Source organism: Callorhinus ursinus, unplaced genomic scaffold, assembly GCF_003265705.2.
Source record: "Callorhinus ursinus isolate GAN/ISIS: 27379988/994484 unplaced genomic scaffold, GSC_fseal_2.0 scaffold17, whole genome shotgun sequence".
Taxonomy (NCBI): Eukaryota; Metazoa; Chordata; class Mammalia; order Carnivora; family Otariidae; genus Callorhinus; species Callorhinus ursinus.
In genome coordinates, this window is record NW_027397079.1 from 15,001,410 (window position 1) to 15,024,146 (window position 22,737).

General features: G+C 40.7%; 2 protein-coding genes across 3 annotated transcripts in view; one reads left to right on the plus strand and one right to left on the minus strand.

Moving 5' to 3' along the window:
* Positions 1–924: 924 nt before the first annotated feature.
* On the minus strand, positions 925–16,424 carry RWDD4 (RWD domain containing 4). The gene is made up of 7 exons (XM_073902288.1): positions 16,174–16,424; positions 13,197–13,277; positions 10,606–10,715; positions 10,375–10,522; positions 8,235–8,352; positions 5,980–6,029; positions 925–2,776 (listed from the first exon to the last, which is right to left on the minus strand). Exons 1-7 carry the CDS (start codon positions 16,195–16,197, stop codon positions 2,744–2,746), a joined length of 564 nt encoding a protein of 187 aa, XP_073758389.1. The 5' UTR covers positions 16,198–16,424; the 3' UTR covers positions 925–2,743.
* A 218-nt stretch (positions 16,425–16,642) lies between these two features.
* Positions 16,643–22,737, plus strand: part of TRAPPC11 (trafficking protein particle complex subunit 11) — a 46,166-nt gene continuing 40,071 nt past the window's right edge. For both annotated transcript variants that reach the window (XM_025885914.2, XM_073902289.1), the window contains exons 1-4: positions 16,643–16,803; positions 19,026–19,250; positions 21,515–21,684; positions 22,541–22,611. In XM_025885914.2, coding sequence (XP_025741699.2) covers positions 19,047–19,250; positions 21,515–21,684; positions 22,541–22,611 — 445 coding nt within the window. In that variant the 5' untranslated portion in view covers positions 16,643–16,803; positions 19,026–19,046. The remainder of the gene's footprint in view (positions 16,804–19,025; positions 19,251–21,514; positions 21,685–22,540; positions 22,612–22,737) is intronic.

Here is a 22,737-nt window from a genome sequence, read left to right on the forward strand (position 1 = left end):
TTCTTCCAGGGTCAAATGTGGTCATTTCTACTAGTTGCCCAGAGGCTCTACCCGGTTGGCACCACTTTTTAATTCTTATTTTATTTTTAAAATACTCTGTACACCCAACCTGGGAGTTTAATTCACAATCCCTGAGATCAGGAGTCACCTGCTCTACCGACTGAGCCAGCCAGGTGCCCAGATGGTACCACTTTAAACTAAAATCCTGGCTTGAGGAGTTGTTTTTTAAGATCACTCATATGGGGAAAAATTTGGGCTGAAATCGAAGTGTGAGGAACCCTGTTGTAAGTCATCAGGAGAGTCCATGTCCATCTGTTTACATTTTACCCTTCCATGGAGAACCAAAGTTCAAGACAGGAATTTTCCCTCAGGGTCCCCCCGGGGGGATAGGTCTCAGCCTCACGCATGCTGTGTGTACCTGTGTGTGACTCCTTAACCTGGGTTGATCCCAGACCTCATCTGTCTTCTGGGCCCCTGACGCTGTAAAAACTGAAGCTGTCCTTAACCTCAAGCTTCCAACTTTTGTTTAAATGTTTTAGGCTCTGGGGGACGCCTGGGGGGCTCAGTCTGTTCAGCGTCTGCCTTCGGCTCAGGTCAGGATCCCAGGGTCCTGGGATGGAGCCCTCCATCGGGCTCCCTGCTCAGCGGGGAGTCTGCTTCTCCCTCTGCCTCCCCCAGCTTGTGCTGGTGCTCTCTCTCTTTCACTCTCTCTCTCAAATAATAAATAAATAAAATATTAAAATTGTTTTTTTAGACTCTGGGTATCCTTTACCTTCTTGTCAGCTCATTAAACAATTTTTTCTCAATTCAACATTTTAAACAGTTTCTCGTAGGAGGGTACATCTTGCACGGTAAGTCTGTGCAAATTTGTGAAATCAACAATTCTCTCTCCATCGACTTGAAATAAAACACAGAGAAAAGCACTGTGTGTAATTCTGGTTTTATTGCTTATTAATGATGTCATTCCATACAATTTCAGGTAGACGGACTTTGAGAAAATACACTCGGAGTGCTGAACAGATGATGGCAATACAGATGAGAATGTTTCATCAGTGTTTCCCAGAAGGTGGTCAGAGGCACCACCTGCCACCGTCACCCCCTAAATTTGTACATTTCATATAAAAAGAGTAAAAATAGCTCATTGGCATTTAACTAGCATTATTCTTTGTCATCTCTGAACCACAAGAAGCCTGAACAATTTCAGAATCTTCAGAGCAAAACACGGTTTGTTCCACGAGCAGATGTCGTAGTTTCAGTTTCTTTAAAAACAAGCAAACAAATCAACACAACAAAAACCATGTACACACAACCCCCAGAACAAAAGTTGGCCATATTCCGGTGGTCTTGAATTTTAATGCTTTTGTTCTATTAGTTCAAGATATCAAATGTGATTCAGCTTCTGAAAATCAGATTACACTTCTTCACCATAATTGTATTTACTGTGTAACTCACACGATTTAACCGAGCCTAACGTTAGCCCAGTAAAAGCCACGGACGTAATTTAAACTGCTCGTATGCTAAGGACGTGTCTCTACAAGTTCATTATTCTTTAAAAACTCAGACCCGAGCTGCACAGGTGTAGTTGGAGGAACACAGCCTCCCCTTCTAGAAATATTTATTTCTAGAAGGTTTTTCTAGGGTTTTCCAGCCGGGAAGCAAATGCAGTCACTGGGAATCACACAGACACATCAGTAACTTCCTGGTTACACGACAGTAATAGGGTGCCCTACTCGTGATTAAAAAAAATAATCAAGCCTGTACTATGATTCAGCATTTGAAACACTTCTATGTCTATAACTAGGAAGATGCTCAGGCTGAGAAACCCATGTGGATACTTGAAAAGAAACAAGACTTGAGAGGTGGTTTTATGTTAAACCATTTAGGAGACCTGTTACCAGACAACCAAAACCACACAGTAGCAGATAAACAGGAATTTATTAAAACCACTGTCTCCAACAATACAAAAATTAAATATTAAGGCATTTTTTACTCCCATCTTGGTATATGCAGCAAAGAGAAATGTTTTCAGTGGGAATCAGCACTTCTATTCAAATGCTTTTGAATGCATTTGGCAGATTTATTTTTATATTCTCCTATTCCACATACGGCTGAAAACTCTCACGGGCAAATATCATGACCCAAAGGAACAGGATGAACAGATACTTATTTACTAAAAAGAAGCAGTTCACCCTCGAAAAATAAAAAGGAACTACAAAGAATATTATGTAAAAGTTCAAATATTAGTATTTAAATTTCTCTGGAGCAATTTATGCTTCACTAATTAAGAGAAAGAAGAGATGAAGACTTTATTAAGACGAGAAGTCTATTAATATGGATCATGCCGCAGAGTAACTGTGTACTCAGTATTCTGATCCACTGGGGTGAGAGTTTCAAAAGGGCTTCCTACTCCTTTAAAAAATATCACATCCACTAGAATAAGAGCATATAAATTCACATTGATTATTTATTATTTCCCATTTTGTCCATTTACAAAGCTCAACCATCTTCATAAAGTATACTAAACAGTAACATTTCACCTTTTATTAAGGCAAGTTTGTGAAAATAATTTAATACAACCAGATCTCTTCATGAACTTTCAGCTTAAAACGTTTTTTACATAAGAAACATACAAAAAAATTCTGTTTTATAAAAAGCCACCTCAATACCAGAAAAGAGTAATGAAGGATTTTGAACCCAGTTTACTTCTGAAAGGATGTTCTTCCCTTGTCTTCAATTCCAAGTACTATTCATCATCTTTAGAGCCAGTTTTGCTTAACTATAAAAGACAAAAAAGGACATCATCAACAAGATTAAGCTATCATATTACTTGAGTTCACTGTTTTCACTTACTACGAGAAATAAATATTTATAGTTGATAGAACAACAGACATCAAGGTTCATGTAACTTAATACCAGCTACAGCGTTCAACGTATTTAACTACTTTTCAACTTCAGGCTCAGCTACTTTAAACACAATGCTTTAAAAATACAACCTCAATAGAGCAAGGGGGGAAAAAAATCCCTTGAAGCTTTCCAAGAAATAAACTGGAACCAAGAACATACAAAAGGTGCCACTTATAAAATGAATGACGTTCTTCTATCATTTTCGCAATAAAGACTTCAAAAATTTTAAATACTGTGGTAAAAAAAACACCACATAAATTAAGTACAGTTTTAAAAATACAATAAAGGGGCGCCTGGGTGGGTCAGTCTTTAAGCGTCTGCCTTCAGCTCAGGTCATGATCCCAGGGTCCTGGGATGGAGCCCCGCATTGGGCTCCCTGCTCAGCGGGAAGCCTGCTTCTCCCTCCCCCACTCCCCCTGCTTGTGTTCCCGCTCTCTGTCAAATAAATAAATAAAATCTTTAAAAAAATAAAATAAAAATACGATAAAAATCTTAAATTGCAAGTCTTTTCTGATAAAAATCTATAGAATTTAGCAAATGCGGGGGAGGGGGAGGAGTTCCCAAAGAATACACAGACAATTCTGACCAGAATAAAGACCCAGCCATTAAGAAATCCCCAATGAACCCAAACCCTGAGAACCCCAGAGAATGTAGGAAGCTGTGAAAAGCAGAAACTGTTAAGGGTAGCAGTTCTCAAACATTCTGGCCCCAGCTCCTCTTCCCACTTTGAGGATCTTAAAGGAGCTTTCTTTTAAATGTATATTAAACCTACAGTGTTTGAAATTAAAACTGAGGAATTGAGTTCATGTAAAAATAACAACAGACTCATTCCATGATCACCGAATAACATTTCTTAAATGAAAAGCTGTGTCTTCTAAAACAAATAAAACTTAATGCGAAGAATAGTGTTGTTTTACATTTTTGTGAATTTCTTTATTCCTGAGCTCAACAAAAGACAGCTGGGTTTTCACAAATCTGCTTCCACAGTAAGGCAGGTAAAACAGAAAACCATGAACAGAAACACAGTACGAGTACTAAGAACAAACTGAGTTTTTGTTTGTTTTTTTGAAGATTTTGTTTATTTATTTGAGAGAGAGAAGGAGAGACAGTGAGAGAGCACAAGCAGGGAGGAGAGGGAGAAGCAGGCTCCCTGCAGAGCAAGGAGCCCGATGCGGGGCTCGATCCCGGGACCCCGGGATCATGATCTGAGCCGAAGGCAGATGCTCAGCCGTCTGAGCCACCCAGGCGCCCCAACAAACTGAGTTAATATAAAAATGCACATACTTAGATTCTAAACCTACTCACCACCTTAGAAAATTCTGGAAAACACAAGAATACAAAAGCACACATTCTATTAGCACTCTAAGAGAAGAGTATTAGTGATGGCATCATTATACTTCATGGAGCCCCTGGTAAACACCACTGTCCACTTGTGAGAGAATGAGGAAAAAAGGCAAACAACACCTTAATATTAGGATGTAAACAGTTTTGACCTTGCAGAGGCCCAGAGGCCTCCAGGACCTCCCAGGGATCCCAAGATCATATTTGGAAACTACTAGCTTCGGATAACAGATTCTGAGTCCAGACCCGCCTACGTGCTAACCTCCCTCCTAAAAATACCTTCGCCTATCTCCCAAGATTACTGGATTATTTCAATCTTCATTTCCTTTATATGTGTTGAAATTCTAATTTATATTAACAAGGACTCTGAAAAACAAGCAGAAAACTAAATTTCTGGAGCTAGGCAAGGAGGAGCTAACTACCACCTTTGGATTAATCGGATTACTTTCTGAGCCCAATTTCTGCTGACGGCTACTGTCTGGGAAGGATGCACTCTCATTCTGAAGCCTGAAGCATTCTAAGGAGGGAAAGGACTTGGCTGGTGAGGTACATACAAGCACACCTAGGACAACACGGAGTATCCATCAGGCATCAGTGGAGGGGGGCCTGGCTAAATGAGAGAACACGGGAGAAGCCGCACCCACACAGACATCTTATGTGCGCTCAGCCCCTTGCCCAGGAAGCGGACAAGAAATACTGCTGCTTTCTTCCGATCGCAGCTCACCTACTCCCAGGTAATATTTCTGTACTAGGCACAAAGATGATTTTAAACAGTCTCTATAGCAAAGGTACCCCATGGCCCAAACTGCTGACTCGAACTCTAAGAATATACTGTTTATAAATTACCTGTATTTGTAGGTCCCCACTAAAATTCTAATCTTTAACTACCCTTGGATCATATTCATTACTTCTCACAGCGGTAGTGGCACTAATTGGCATGCAATACTCATCTCATGAAGTCCTACAAAGAGGATTAACTAGGGGTGCCTGGGTGGCTCCGTCATTAAGCGTCTGCCTTTGGCTCAGGTCATGATCCCACGGTCCTGGATCGAGACCCGCATTGGGCTCCCTGCTCAGCGGGAAGCCTGCTTCTCCCTCTCCCACTCCCCCTGCTTGTGCTCCCTATCTCGCTGTGTCTCTCCCTGTCAAATAAATAAAATCTTAAAAAAAAAAAAAAGAAAAAGGATTAAGTAAGCATCACTTTAATATACTGGAAGCTACCAATAAGAAAAATATTGAGAGAAGGTGGCAAAAAACTTCAAGGTGAAAAGTAAACAATTTTAAATAAGAAAAACAGAAAATCCTTCTTGACAATGATGGGAAACTCCATCTAGGGTTTGCCCTTAAAACATATATATGAATTTCTACTAAGAAATCAAAGCATTCCTTTCCATGCCTTGTTTCTTGTTTCCACACTACCGCTAATCCAGAGTCATAGCTAGGCATGTTCCTTCTTCAGATGTACTTACGTAAGCAGTCATACTTCATGATACTTATAGCTTAGTTCTACAGATTTTCCATTATTTAAATAAAGGAAATCTAAAACCGAAGGTGTAGGAAAGAAAAGAATGTGAAAGATATTTCAAAAATACTTACATGCTGAAGCAAAAAGGGAAACAGCCATTCCAGTAAAATTCAAAGGTTGAGGGGGGGAAAAATGAAGATATAAATTTCATTATTTGATGGCAGATTGATAACAATGTTTTGAAGCCCAGAATATAAGTATTATATTACCTTCACCACATCAACCCAGTTCCATCCTCGAGGCAGTTCTCCTTTGTGATCTAGAGGATAAAAACAGTAACTTTGTAAGACCAAGCAGTAATTTTTAAAGCAATTAATACTCTAACAATAAGCTTTTGCATACCATTCTACACAACAATAGATTAAATACAGAATAATAGATAGATCTACACAATAATAGATTAAAATTTTAAATCATGTATTATTAAGCTGGAAAACCAGTTTATCATCATTGTGAATTGAAAGCACTGTTCTCCTCAGGATACTTGCAAAGTAAGTCAGACACACTCCCTTTCACATTTACCCTATTTCCATTCAAGACAAAACCATGATATTAAGACAAAAACATGGAGGTGAGTTGGAAACGCCAGGAAGAGGAACTAATCAATTTCTTAGTTTCATGCACTTGTACAATTCTACCCCTTTTTATAAGGTCACGGCTTTTTTAAGTGAGACGCTGTGCTACTTTACTGCTTCATGAGGGTTTTTAAACTACGAAGCTAGGCTCAAGACAAGAGTCCTTATAAATCAATGTCCGGTCTCGAAACTCAGAGGAGGCCTGGTCAACTTATTTATTAACTTTTGTGGTCTGATAAAATATTCATTATTTAGCCTAACATTGTTTAATCTGACAGGTCTTTAATCTGTTGGGAGTGCTTGAAAACAAGCCGAAACTTTATATAAAAAATTATAGTTTACAAAGCAACTTCATTCTTTTAATAGAATATTCAAACTTGAAGAACAGTTTACTAAATATAAGTGTTTTAGTATAAAAAGGTGTGATTTCCTTTATGCTTGATATAGCTCTATACATCTCGTTTTATGAAATCATCAAAATCTGCATTTAAAACCAATACATTAATTTTACACAAGGGAAACAGAAACCAACCTCATGGTACTTACAGGACAGAGGCATTACTGGACCTCAATCTTAGATGCTAATGGTTCTTTTCTCCTTTAGGCCAATAAGAATCTTATCCCACTGTTTATTGGTTGTCAGGGGTGTGGGGGCAGATCACCAATTTTGTTAACTAAAACTTACTCACGGTCCTTTTAAAGTTTTATTTAGAATGCAAGCTCCAAGTCACAAATTCCTATACCGTAAGTACAGAAAGATAGTGCCTCTTAGGTGGGCATCACCAAAAAGATGGAGGTGGGGAAACAATAATGAAAGGGAATGATCATAGGTCATTGTGTATGAAAGCAACAGGTAATGAACTGACAGAGATGCTACAGCATTAAAAAAGACATTAACCAAAATTCTAGAAAACAGATTGTAATGACTAATAATTCACTGCTTCGGTTGTTCGTGCTTTAATATTAGGTATAATGGATTCCCAGATTTGTTATTTCACAAACTATTGTGACTTCAAAATGTATTTTGAGGGCCAACAAAGGGTTGCAATCTTTTCATTCTGCCACACAGGACGTTAAACATAAGCAAAAAAACCTGCCATCCCTTTATAAAAGGGCATTATTTTAAACTTCCTCACCAAAGTAAAAGGGTCAGTTCTTTTCGATAAAGGGCAGCTTGTAACCTTACACCAACACACACACGTACAGACGTAGTATACGTGGACACACTTGTGTATATGTATATAAATATATACATTTCCTTAACTGGAAAAAAAGTTTACAGACTGATACCAATTTGCAAATTTTCAGGTTAAATAAAGAGATCAGATATTACTGGTGATATGAGAATTACAAATTCTCTTCTAAAGGTCCATAAAATGACTCTGGTTTAGGAGACACGGAAATTCTATTCTTAAATCTTATTCCAATTGTATAAATAAATCAACTACAGATAAAAACATTACATTATTTATTGTGCTAAGATCTAATGGCATACCAGACTTCATCTCAAATGAAAGCTATAGTTCAAAAAATATTTAGTAATACACATATCTGCCAGAGAGGTAAACAAAGAGGAAAATCCCAAACAGGTCAGAAAGGGTACAAGTAGGATACACTTTTGTATGCTATCCTGTTTCTCAACCTCGAGACTCATTTATAGCTATTTTGCCACTTACTTACCTTCCCCTCAAACAGCGATCGCTTGTGGTCAAGTAGTAAATATTTTCAATATAGATCTGTGACCCAAGACAGTGTCTGATCCAAATGTTCCAAGGATGAAGAAGAGAGAACTACTCTTCTAAATCGAAATATCCTTATTAAGCACTCATATCACACTAAAAAGCAACCCATTTGTCTGCGTTATAAAAAAAAAACAACAAAACACAAACCTGTTTTATCTGCCAGCTTACGTTTCTGTGCTTTTGAAAGCTGTTCTTTTTTTTCTTTTTTCTTACTCGATGGGGCTGTATTAGGAGTTTCAACGGAGATGATACTGCTTATGGGTATCTAGAAAAAAACAAATAATTCCTACACTAATGCCTTAAAACTTATTGAGTTACACTAAATATGGCCACATCCTCAAACCAGTTGACAATTTTTAGATCTGTGAAGTAAAAGAATCCTATATTATACTATCCATTTATTAGATCAGGTGCCATTAGCACATTGCTTTCTTTTTCTTTTTTTTTTTTTATTGATTTCTTTTTTTTTTTTAAAGATTTTATTTATTTATTTGAGAGAGAGAGAGAATGAGAGATAGAAAGCATGAGAGGGAAGAGGGTCAGAGGGAGAAGCAGACTCCCTGCTGAGCAGGAAGCCCGATGCGGGACTCGATCCCGGGACTCCAGGATCATGACCTGAGCCGAAGGCAGTCGCTTAACCAACTGAGCCACCCAGGCGCCCCAGCACATTGCTTTCATTCTTCTAAAAGTTCCCATAGAGGGACTTACATAATGTTAGTTCCATTGTTATAACCAGGTCTCTGAAAAAGAAGACCTGATGCCAACATTATGATGAAGCTCTGAACTTCTAAGGTAGTTTTATAATTCAGGTAATTTGCTTGATTTGGAAATTTAAATATGTCTTTAGAAAAATCACACATGCCTACCTGGAAAACCCTGATTCCCTGAAGAAATGAAGAAAATCTTCATGAATGAAGAAAAATATTTTAAGGGTGCTGGGGTGGCTCAGTCAGTTAAGTGTCTAACTGCTGATTTTGGCTCAGGTCATGATCCCAGGGTTGTGAGATTGAGCCCTGCATTGGGCTCCGTGCTCAGCACAGAGTCTGCTTGAGATTTTCTCTCCCTCTCCCTCTGCTCCTCCCCCCGCTCTCTCTCTCAATAAATAAATAAAATCTTCAAAAAAAAATATTTTAATTTGGATTCATGTAATCAGAGTGTGATAGGCAAAATTTAAAATGCTTACTAGATGCCAAGGATTGCTATAAATGTTGTCCATATATTACTCATTTGATCCTTACTACAATCTTATGAGGTAGATACTATTATAATCCCTGTTTTACAAAAGAAGAAACTGAGCACAGTGAGATTAAGACATTGGTCCCCTTTCCCCCATCAAAAAAAGTCACATGGTGAGTGGTGCAGTGAGGATTTCAGGGCCACCTGGTGTGGCCCATAGCCCACCAGCTCTGCTACCACCTTCTATCGCTAGAGAGCCGCCCTCAGTGTTCTTCTGTGTTCTGTTGGGAATGTAGAAGGCAGACATGCTCAAGTAGAAGACAACAGAGCAGCTGCTCTCAGAAAGCCACCAGCCCGGTTCACAGAACTCAACAGACTGTGACCACGGAAAGTCTTTTAGCACATGACTGGGTGCAGCTCTAAAAAGAGATGCCTGTGGTCATAAAAGGTGATGATTTCCTAAAATACTTTTAGAAATAAAAATTTTTTTTTCCTATTAATAAAGTCTCTTCAAGCTTGCATCACGTTCAAAGTGAACTGGGGCAAGACTATTGACAACTTAAGAAGGCTCATGAAGAAAGTAATTTCAAATGTATTTTAGCACCACATCAGAAATCTTCAATCTGAGCTTTATGAAGACATTAAATACATTTAAACAAATATTTGGTTCAACACCACCTCAGTTTTTGGTGGGCACATGAATATTCTAGTCTTATATGAAGGATAAGATCTAAAGGATATGATTTCATTTTTAAAATTAAATAGACACTAAAAAACCTAAAATTTACTATTCTTAATTTAACTCAGATACAACTTATTTTATTTATTTTTTTAAATATTTTATTTATTTGAGAGAGCAAGAGAGAGTAAGAGCTGGGGGAGAGGCAGAGGGAGAGGCAGAGTCCCCACTGAGCAGGGAGCCCAATGGGGGTGCTCCATCCAAGGACCCTGGGATCATGACCTGAGTTGAAGGCAGGCAGTTAGCTAAGCCACGCGTGGCGCCCCTAACTCATTTTCAATCTAACACAATATCTCCTTCCAATTAAAAAAAAAAAAAATTAGCAAAGCTGAATTAGTAGCAAAGTGAAACCAAAACAAAGCACGAGCTTACCGTAGAATTCACGGGCTGGTGATTCTCCATGAACTGCTCCTTATTGTCCTTGGCATATTCAAACAATGTGTAGGTCATGGCGGTCCCAAGATTGACCTCCACTGCTTCCTGTAACTTGGCTAATATGCTCTGCTTTACAGCCGATGATCTAAAACGCACAAGAAACATATTGCTGAGAGAAAAGTAAGAGACAGCATTACAAAAAAACAATGAAAACGGAACACTACTCACATGGTGTTGTTAAAAAAAGCGTTCATAGATATAATTGGAGGTGTTTGGGGATATGTTTCTGTCCAGGAAATCTCTATTAAGAAGGCTTTGGGATCACCATTTTCACCTATCTGAAGAAAAGGGAAATCTTAGGCTTGTAAAAAGTGATACAAAGACAGAATATTTCATTATGACTTTTAAAATGATGAATTATTGCCGATGCTCATGATCAGATCAGAAACATAGTATTCTGAAAAGTTCAGGGGTACAGGCTGAGACTTGGCAGGGGGTGACAGCCGTATTAATAGAACCTGACTTGATGTCCATGGCCTGTCTCTCCAACCAGCCCTCCAGCTTTTTCCAGTATCAGGACTGTCTTATATAAATCTTTGTTTTCATCAGAGCTTTCTGGGGATAAAGATAAGACATCAACTGTGGGGGACAGGAAGAGAATGGACAAAAATAATAATCCACCAACTTGAAAGACCTAATCTTTGCCCTAAGTTTTCTAATTGCCAAATCAGAAGAGGTGTTCAAAACACAGAGATAATGAAAAAGTGGTAAAAGTTACTTGCTCTATGCAATTACTAAGTCCTTACTCGAGGTGTGTGTAGAAACAAGGTGCCATGTGTCTCCTACAGTCCTAGGTACAGAAAATACAAAAATAGAGATAAGACCATTCCCGTCTTCAAGGGGAGCAGACATTTAGGTAACTCGCGAAACTGCAGCACGATTAAAAGTTTAAAAGAGACAGAACAAAGTATGAAGAAATAGGGAATGGTCAATTCTGCTTTGAAGTCAAGGGAAAGCTAGGAGACAAGGCCCAAATACAGAGGAGCTTGAGTTAGGCATTAAAGGAGAAGTAGGCTGGATGTGGGACGTGAGGTGAGGGAAAGAGCAAATGGCATGTCCACAGGTACAGTATTAAAAAAAAGCATGGGGGGGGCGCCTGGGTGGCTCAGTCGTTAAGCGTCTGCCTTCAGCTCGGGTCATGATCCCAGGGTCCTGGGATCGAGCCCCGCATCGGGCTCCCTGTTAGGCAGGAAGCCTGCTTCTGCCTCTTCCACTCCCCCTGCTTATGTTCCCTCTCTTGCTGTCGCTCTCTCTGTGTCAAATAAATAAAATCTTAAAAAAAAAAAAATGCAGGGAAATGTTCCACAGGCTACTGTGTCTAATGAATGGTAGTGGATGGGAAAGTCTGGAGAGGCAATTTGAATCAAAGAGAAGAGCCTTGAGTGTCAAGCTAAGGAATTTAATCCCTATTTTACAGGCAGGAGAAACCCATGGGGAAGCCCTTCTAAACGAAAGAATGGGGTAACTAATTATGTGTTTCAGAGAGCTACCTAGTCGTCTGCAGGAGGACTACTGGTGAGGTGTGGGGGCAAGCCTCCGACCGAACTGAAAGGGGAGAATCATTCAGGAGGTTACCAAACCAGTCTGCTAAAGAGGAACTGAGGGGTCTGACCAGGACCTAGCCAGACCTGCACCCTAGGTCCTCTGGCTCTCAACACAAACAAGCTTTCCAAACCTCACATTTTATACCCTTGAAATCCATCCTGCGGTCACAGCAGAGTATCCATCCTGTAGGACTTACACATGTCCTACTACATTGTGTATACTGTGGTCAACAAGTAACCGCTGTTAATACAGATATTTAGGAAAGTATGGGGCAGTGTTCAATCTCCTACTTGCTAAGGGGTAAGTAGCAGTGTTTGGGGAAGTCTGGGGAGGCAGCTGGATTCAAATCAAAGGGCCTAGGACTTAACCCCAGTGTTAACCTTGGCCATTAAGTTTTTTTATTGTTCTATCCATGGAGCAGTGTAAAGACTGTTGAGCTTGAAAGGGAACTGAGAGGAGCTAAACAGAGAAGAGAGTCTCTAAAGAAAGTAATAATAAAGAATTCATCTTCTGTAATAGTCTATAATAATGACACCTAAGGATCACTTATCACATAATTTATTTTAAACGATGATGTAAATAACTAAGTCTTATACAAAAAAACTTTCTCACACCACTACTACTTATAATCATCTGGAAAAATGCTTTATGTTACTTATTTACAAAACAAGATACTGGTGCTATTTCATGTTGAGAACAGTTATGAGCAAATTCCCTTTTAAAGAATATGTAAAAAATATTCACATATATTAATTATATGGAATTAGGAAAATATCAAGTTTTCTTGACTGTATCATGGTGGGGGGGGAATAATACTAGACTTGGAATAGAGACCTGGATTTTAATTCTAGTATTTATCAGCATCAGCTGGGAAAGCTTGGGAAGTTATGACTGAGAGATGCTATCTTTAAGGTTAGAAGGCAAGACCATAAAATTTCTAAGGTTTCTTCCACTTCTAACATTTGATAATTCTGACACAACAAAAACAAGTTTATCTTAGTTTTTCAAAGTTTCTGAATTGTTTTCAAAAGCTAAAAATAACTGATGTCACGGTGATGAGCTTTCGTCCAAAGGCTTCAGAAAATCCAAAGATGTAAGAAATTTAAACCGTTAAATTTAACAAACAAAATCATTTAAAAAAATGAAAGCATCTTTAGCAACCTTCAATCTTTTCTAGCAAAGTGGCAAGGGATCCTAGTCATGTCACATCTTACCCTGTATTGAAATGACACTGGACTTAATTCCCGGAAGCTTTCATCTCCTTCATAAATAGAACGTAGAGCTTCCAGTTCCATCTGAAAAAAGAATGAATCAAAGAGTTTTGTTTAGTGGTTTAAGTGGATTAGAAATAGAGGGTCTTTAGTTTCTGATTCAAGCCCACTCAACTATGTAAAACTTAGCTACTTCTAGATGGCCTTTGATGTTTGTAACATGTGTATATAACGTATATATGTGAGTGTAGCGACACAATATTAATACTAATACTTACTTTAAAATTATGTGCCAGGCACTCCTAAGCATTTTACAGTGCACTATCTCACTAATTCTCACATTAATCCTGGGAAGAATATCTTATTTTCTCCTTTCTAGCAAGGAGGAAAATAAGTCAGTTTAAAGCAACTCCAAAGCATGTGTCCTAGGCTGGGGTAGAAAGAGCATTACACTTGGAGATGAGAAATACAAAGCACAGTAATTCCCCACTGTTTACATGTATTATTTATATTTGTAATCCTTCCCACAGAATGATATGAAGCTTGAAAAACCACTTACAGATCATAAAAAGAACTTAAAAAAAAAAAATGATGGTTAGAAAAAGGTTTGACAAGGATCTACCCAAGATGGAAAAAAGGGCTGCAAGAGAAAATGTAACTAATAATCCTTGCCTGGAAATATTTCTTTTTTTTTTTTTTAAAGATTTTATTTATTTATTTGAGAGAGAGAATGAGATAGAGAGAGCATGAGAGGGGGAGGGTCAGAGGGAGAAGCAGGCTCCCCGCCTAGCAGGGAGCCCGACGCGGGACTCGATCCTGGCTCTCCAGGATCATGACCTGAGCCGAAGGCAGTCGCTTAACCAACTGAGCCACCCAGGCGCCCGCCTGGAAATATTTCTTAGAACACTGTGGGCTGACAAATGAGAAGACTCAATCACTGTTGTGATTGCTGATGAATGGGTGAAGAAGAGAAGCAAAGAAAGACGGTACTTTGGTACATCTTTTAGTTTTCAAAAAGATGCATGTCATGAATGCTACAAACTAAAGACAGACAAAATTTTAGAACAGATTATTAAAGAAATAGTTTGTGGGGGCCTAGGGGAATAAAGAGTAGCAGTCTGTAAGCCTTGGCAAGCATACGAAAAACAAGATAAATGGAAGCAACCCTTATTAGAGAGGATAACTTGATTGGTACATCAAGGAAAGGCACAGAACAGTCTACCTGGGTTTCTCTTGCTACCTTCACGTGAAAAAAATACAGGAATTCAACTGGATTCAAGAAAAACCAAGATTAGATTAGAAAGAACCGCCTTACTCAACATATAGAGCTACTCCTCCTGCCCTTAATCCTTTCCTGTATTTTAACTAATGAGTAGGTCAGTAACAAAAATTGAAGGCAGCCTCATGAAATTGATGAATGACAATTTGATGGAGCAGTGAATCAGGCTGGTGGCCGAATAAGAATTCAAAATGTCCTCGAAAAACCATCTAACGAGATGACATTTTATAGGGTAAGTGGAAGAACTTGTCTTTAGATCACTAAACATACAAGTAGAGGATGAAAGACAAATTGCTTTGTACAGAAACTTAAAGGGTTGTAATTGACAGTAACTAACTGTAGAAAACTGTGATGCCACAATTTTAAAACAGGACATAAGTAAACTTAATCTGTCCACAGACACACAATTTCAAGACAATGAAGGAAAAAAATAACAGACATATGGAAAAAAGCTAAAAGGAATCATTTAGTGTGAGAAGAGGACATCTGAAAAACGGGGCAGAAAACTGATTTCAAAGATCTGAAAATCGGTCATGTGGAAGAAGAATGGAATTCTATTGTTAAAATGGAGATCCTTGGGCCCCCCAGGAATTCCAATTCAGTAAACCTGAGGTACAGTGCAGGCACCTGTTTTTCTAACAATCACCCAGATGATTCTAAGGCACTGCTCCATGGGCCAAACTTGGAGAAATATGACATGATAGGCTCCATGCTTCACAGTAAGAATTTGTTGGTGCCTTGACTTAGAAACTCACTTGGCAAGAACAGTTTAGAAGGGATTTCACCAGCTTGTTGGACTTTGGGTCCTTTTAAGGTAACTTCCATTCCAGGGATTCTATCACATTTATCTTGTAAAAGTGCTAACTTTTGACAAATATATTTTAAATGAAGAGTGAATTACTTATCTAAGAGACTCGGATTTTAGTTCTCATTCTACCCACATGTTCACTGTGCAGCCCTGGGGCATCCACTTTACCTTTGCAAACTCTTCTCCTCATCTGGACACATTACACAATTAGAGGGCTCCCCTAGAGATGACCTGTATCATTCCCCGATCATATGATTCAATGTCAAAGTGGCAATTCATGAGAAAATAGCTGAGCATAAACTCTACGATTCAGGTGGTACGTGCATGCTCAAAATAGCCTTAATTTCCATTGGACAACTACCAGATGGATAAATGATTCCACCAAACAGAAAGGCCAGAAATCGGAGACAGTGTCATTATTTTCTTCCACCGGAAATTTAACTATCTCAATTAAGTCTCTCCCTACCAGCCAAGAAATTTTAAAATTTTAAGGTAATCAGATTCCAAACAGCTTAACTCCGTACACAAGCGCTAAACAAGAACACTGGGGATTTAAGGCGAGGCAAGAGCACTGGGTCGCCTACCAAGGACACGCATCCTTATTATTAGGGAGGCATGGGGTCACTCCCGGGCTTGCAAAACTGAAAGCTACAGCGGGAGCGGAGGCAGAGGTGGACCCTTCCCGTTCCCGTGTGCTTGGCATCTTCTCGCAGGACACCCGTAAACTTGGGGCACCCCAGCCAGGCTCCGTTCGCTGTAGGGGCGAAGGAACGTGCGGGGCCGCTCGTGCCGGCGCCGGGACCCGGCAGGGCCCCGGGGGGCTCAGCCGCCGTCTCTCGGAGCCGAGGCACCGCGCCGGCGCGGGGAAGGAGCGTCCAGCCAGGGGGACTCACCTCTTGGTCCTCGTTGGCACTCATCGCGCCGGCTGCGGGACGCCCCCCGGCAGGGCGTCGGCGACAACGAGAAAGGGAGAGCAGTGGCCCCGAGCCCGGGGCGTCCCCCTTCCGAGCCCTGGGCTGCGGGAGGCACACCCCTCGCACGGCGGACGAGAGTCACGCGCGCCACCGGCCTCCGGGCAGCGCGAAGCTGCCTGCGGGCGGTCTGTGGGCGGGGAGCCCGAGGCCGCCGAGGGTGGGGCGTCGGGGCGACTGGGGAGACGCCGCAGGGCGGTAGCGGCAGAGGCTCCGCCTCCTCCTCCTTCTCGCTTCTCCTATTGGCTCCTTTTCTTCCCACCCCTATTTCCTACTCTCGTAGGAAATGGAGCGTCTTCCTACGTTTTGTGGAGCCGCGTTAAGTTTCGGGACAGCGGTTGGCGTAGAGCGCTGTCACTCAGGTGCCCAAAGTGCTTCCTGTGCCTGCGCAGGCGGGGACCGGGAAGTCTTGCTTTTGCGGGGACCGGCTCTGGGGCGGTGGCGGTAGGGCCGGGCCCCGGCGTTCTGTGACACCCTGCCTGCTTCCCCGCGCCCTCCCCCGGCTTGCGGCGACCGGCCACAGCTGCAGCGGGCCCGGGGCGTGCGGCCTGGGTGAGTCCGGCCCCGGAGACCCGCGGGGCCAGGCGAGGCCGCCGAGGGAGAGAGCTAGCTCTGAACAATGCTGGTTTTCGGGGGGAGGGGGGCTGCGTTTTCCTTCGGCGGCTGCGGGTGCAGTCCTGGCATTTCTCTTCCAGCCCCTAGGGCCTTTAGGTTTAAAGGGGAGGGAGAGGAGAGGGGAACTATAGCGTCTGCCTTGAGGGCTGCGGCGTTATTTCTCCCTTTCCTCATTGGATATCCCTGGGCAGAATGCTGAGACCCTGGGGATGGTATCTTTCTAAATAAAGTGGGTGCTTCGCGTTCTCAACATCTGTTCCCCACCCCCACCCCCGGTCCATCCCGGCCCCAAATTTGTCAGTCCTCTTAGAATCGTCTTGTGGTCCTTACCAGCCTTGTGTACTACACCCTGAACCTCCATGAATTAAAAAATAGTGACCACATTGCGTTTTTTAACCTGCCACTTTGATTAGGTCGCCTTTCTTTGCAGGATGTCATCCTTTTCAAGAACCTTCCTTAGTATTTTCCACGCTAGCTTTCGGATTACTTCCCCTTGCGTTACATGATCTCCCTTCCAGCGTGTTCACTTAGGACTTTTGCACCTCCTTGCATGTCATACTTTGTTATTGCTTCGTTGGCTTCTTCTAGGAGATCTGGAAATTTCTACAGACTGTCATTAAGATCCACACAACCTCTGCACCTGTCCTTTGCCAGTGTTTTTCCCATTCCCATCCCTTTGCTGTAGAATAAGCAGTACCGTCTCAAGTGCCAAAAGCTTTTGATAGTATGTGGCAAGAATTTCTGATACAGTTTTCATATGTTAATTTTTGGGGACAGATTGACAATAATTTAAGCTGGGCTGTCCATTATGATAGCCAGTAGGCATGTGTGGCTATTGAGCATGTGAAATTGGCTAGCCTGAATTGAGATGTGCTGTGAGTGTATAATGCACGTCAGATAATGAAGACTTGGTACAGAAAAGTGAAATACCTCAGTAACATATTTATGTCTAAGTAGTAACATTTTGGACATATTGGTTAAATAGAATATTAAAATTCCACCTGTTTTTTTATTTTTTAATATGACTAGAAAATTTTAAATTATTTATGTGGCTCATATTATATTTCTTTTGGACAGCACTGTGATTTAAAGCTTTGTAAGTCATTTCTAGATCCCTTATTTCCACTCCATATTCAAAGACCACAGCTAATTATCTTGAGCCTCTGGAGTTTTTAAATGAAGAAATGGACCTTTAGGGCTCTAGTCTAGATTCTTTGGTATAAAGCAAAGGCCCCTGTATAATGTGTTTTGACCATCTCTTCTTAATTTTCAACCCCAAATTCCCTAGAACCAGAGTTTTTCTTTCTCTGAACTGGTGATCCTTTGCCCTCATTAGCTTAATCCTGTCTGGAAAATATCTGCTTAAATAATTCTAAAACTTCTATATCTTGTAGAAATTTATCATTTCTGGTAAGCTTTCCAAATCATTTATTCAATACCCATTATTCCTTCAGTACTTAAGTGTGAGAAGCCTAATGATCTTTTTTTAAATTGACTTTTCAGCTAAAAATATTTGGTTATCAAGTAGTGGTACAGTGCTTTTCACTTTTCACAAAAATTGCATTTGAGGTCTGTAAGATATACTGGTGAAGATCACCTTTGAAAAGGAACCTTGATACATGATTTTGGAAATGAGAAACGGTCTTTAAAATATAATGGCAGTTTTCTTTGGAATAAACAGTTTTATATAATTGCTTTTCTATAATTAGTGTGTGGAAGGATTTATTATAGACTGATTCTCAGCAGAAGGACACAGTGGAAACTTGTCCCTCCTAGACATTTTCATTCATTGTTAGTTTTTCTCTTCTAGAGTTTCCTTTAAATAGTACGCTTTACATTAATTATGGAGAAGTGAGAAATCATAGCTATTTAGATAACTAGCATATTATCTTAATAATTTCCCAGGAATTCAGAAATTAGATGTTAGCAATTATAAAGAAATTAGGTAGTTGTATTTATTATATGTAAGTCAGCAGTTATTTTTCTTTATATCAGAAATGGGTCATGAGACCTATTTTAATTTGATCACCTTCCTGCAGACACTCGAAAAAGCTCAGTCTCTTGCCTTTTTGTAATGTTTTATAAGTGGTGGAGGCTCATAGATGAGATATGGATATGGGCTTTTAAAACATTTTGAATGTATTTAATTTGTATTTCAGATTTTTCCTGACACCTTGAACATGAGCCCCACACAGTGGGACTTCCCTGTGGAATTATGTTGTCGGCCTATGGCTTTTGTTACCCTTACGGGCCTGGATGTAGTTTATAATGCTGTCCATCGAGCTGTCTGGGACGCTTTCTGTGCCAATCGGAGGGCTGATCGGGTACCAATATCTTTCAAGGTGCTCCCAGGTGACCATGAGTATCCCAAGTGTAGGCCGAAGGTAATATGATTGCATGGGGTCTTTTCCTTCTCTACCTCTCTTCCTCTGTACGCGTGTATACCTTTTTTGTTCCTAATGTTTATGCTGGAAAACCCCTGAGTTTATCAAAGCCATGGTTATAGTGATGCATTAAGAAAACCCGAGGCTTTTTCATGTATGTAATACATGATAGGTATGTTTAATGATAGCTATTTTTTTTTTTTAACTCTAGAGGAATAATTTATAATTATTAAGCTTTCTATCCTGGGTTTGTTTTTTTTGCATTTCCTTAAAGCCCTTCCTGGTCTCCACAAAGCCCTCTCTAAAAGGAAGGTCTCAGGGCGCCTGGGTGGCTCAGTCGTTAAGCGTCGGCCTTCGGCTCAGGTCATGGTCCCAGCGTCCTGGGGTCGAGCCCTGTGTCGGGCTCCCTGGTTGGCGGGAAGCCTGCTTCTCCCTCTTCTACTCCCCCCACTTGTGTTCCCTCTCTTGCTGTGTCTCTCTCTGTTAAATAAATAAATAAAAGAAAAAAAGAAAAAAGAAGTAAAAGGAAGGTCTCACATTTCCCATTTAGCATTACCCAGTATCATCATAGAATCCACAGTCTTTGCAGTTTGGTTCAATTTCACACATATCTTTTGAGCACTTGCTTTGGGTTAGGTACTAGGAACTATGCAGTAGGCTGGTGATAGAAATTTAAATAAGACAAGCTCTCTGTCCCTGGGGAGTCGTACATAAACTAAAACAGTTTATTTAGTGTGGAGTGAGGAAAGGTACTAAGTTCAAAACTGACTTTTAGGTTGAACATCATAGAAGAGACTCTGATTTACCTACAAAATCAGAGAATGATGTTAATAATAGCAGCTAGTAAATAAAAAGTACTTACTTTGCTTTTTAAAGAAAATCATGTATATTGATTTGTTTATCATAATCTTATGAGGTGGTCTGAAAGTCGGTTAACAAGACACACTGATCAAAATAAGCCACCTGCTCTTTTTTTTTTATTTTTATATTTTGCCCTGGAGCAACGTTTCTGACAGACCGGTCTTTGGACCAAGGATATCATCATCACTGGTAATGTTTATGAAAAATGTAAATGCAAGGCCTTCTCAGTGAAACTCTGGAAGGGTAGGACCTGTGGATTTGGTGGCTGGCTGATCCTTCTGCATGTGTGTGGCAGACCAGTAGAGATGCGGTTTCATATCCCTGGCTGTCGAAGCTGTGTGCTCTCTCTGGAACTGTGCAAGGGAGAGTACCGTGGCCATTACGTGTTTGTTCTTAGTGTGGAGGCTGTGTCTAGGAGGTCCAGTGCCCAGCACAGCCCTCTGCATTTTGTCCTGGATCCATTCTCCAGCACGGGAGCTTTTCATGTGCCGATTCCGTATTCTTTCCTGAGTCCCGAAGTTTTTTGTGTCTGGTTGCCTTATCGTCCTTATTGTCTTTCCTCACTTGAAGAGACTGTTGGGAGTAGTCTGAGTTGGGGCTGGCGCTTTGGAAGCAATTTGAGGTTTCAGTGAGTTTCTTCAGGGCTAACATTCACACCAAGCCCTCTCCCTCCCATGGTGTGGCACTTAGCTACTTAGTGCTGACCCCCGAGTGACTGCTACCACACTTCTGTATTTAAGAGTTGTCCTTCATTTTTTTTCTTCCATCCACAGGTAAGGTAAAATGCCATCCTGGCAACATGTCTTTGAAACAAATGAAGCCATATTGGGTTTTAGATCATATTTTATTTGAGCTGCATTGACAGGAACGGAACCTGGAATGGTGAGGAATGGAATTTACCCGGAAAGGGGCTAATGATTTCCAGGATATTTGAGAGCCTGGACATTATTAGAAGTGCTTTGGCTTTGATTATTCTTTCTTTTTTAAAAGATTTTATTTATTCATTTGAGAGAGAGACAGAGCGAGCACAAGCAGGGGGAGAGGCAGAGGCAGAGGGAGAAGCAGGCTCCCTGCTGAGCTGGGAGCCCGATGCGGGGCTCGATCCCAGGACCCCGGGATCATGACCCGAGCCGAAGGCAGACGCTTAACGACTGAACCGACTGAGCCCCCCAGGCGCCCCCGGTTATTCTTTCAATGGCAACTGTAGCAGACTCACTGTTGTGATTCTGTCTCCAATACTTGTTAGCTCTTGTGTGATCTCTGTAGGCCTGAATTTCCTCATCTTAAAAATGTGTCCCGTGTATGTGGAATGGGATGAATGCACAGGAAGTGCGTCCCACTCAGTAACAGGTGGCTTCTGCTGTTAACAAATCGGTGTCTTCTGCTTTTGCCAATGTTCGCAGAGAACTTCCTATGAATGGTACATTCCTAAGGGGATCTTGAAGACCGGCTGGATGAATAAACATCTGAATCTGGTGCCGGCCCTGGTGGTTGTGTTCTATGAACTGGACTGGGATGAGCCCCAGTGGAAAGAAAAGCAGTCCGAGTGCGCTACCAGAGTGGAAATCGTCAGGTAAAGTCTTCTCCGTGTATTGGATGGACCTTGGGAGGTTGTACAATTTCCCAGTGTTTATTCAAGGCAGCCCCGAGTGCTGTTGAGACTGCAGCGCTCATTCAGGGATTGCCGACCTCCAGTGACGCTTGTCTGGTTCCTGACAGGTAGCTTAACGTGAATGCTTAACTTCTACAATGCTAAGGTGTGTGAAGAAATGTAGAAGACACATTAGTCTGAATTTCCAAATGTTTTTTTTTCTTGCCTTTATAAATTGGGGGAGAAGTATAGTAATTTGCTATTTAGTCTCATAAGACACTTGTGTTATCACCATTCCGGTTTCAAAATAATTCTTTCGGATGACCAGTGTGTAACGTATCACCATCAAGAAATAAGCTGCCTTATAACTTTTACATGAAATTATATATTTAAAGCAGATTTTTGTCAGGATTAGGAGCTTGATATGAGAGTATCCTTTTAAAACTGAAATCACTGTAGCATACAAGTTTCTTTGTATGCAGGAAAAGATTTCCTCTAATCTTGGGGGTTTTTAGTTGAAATTTTTCTTTCTTCAATTGAGTCATCAAGCTTGTACTTTATGTAAAGTCTTTTCTTTTCTTTTAAAGATTTTATTCATCTATTAGAGAGCACGAGCGGAGGTGGGGGGACAGAGGCAGAGGGAGAAGCTGACTCCCCACAGAGCAGGGAGCCCGATGTGGGGCTTGATCACAAGACCCTGATATCATGACCTGAGCCGAAGGCAGGTGCTTAACTCACTCGGCCACCCAGGTGCCCCTATGTAAAGTCTTGAAGACGTTTTTTAAAAGTCAAAACAGGTTAGGTATATTTAATTAATTTTATTATTTTTCCATTGCAGGCAAAGTTTACAAGGGAGAAACACAAAAGTTGCAGTGGTTCTGATTCAGAAGAAAACTCCTTTGCCACCAGGTATCACAAAGTTAATTGATAATGAATTAATTGCTTTATACTTCTCATTCTTATTATCAGGAGGTATAGTTTTTGATAAAATCTTTTATGCATTCAATTATAGGAAAGATGGTGTGTTCACCTTAA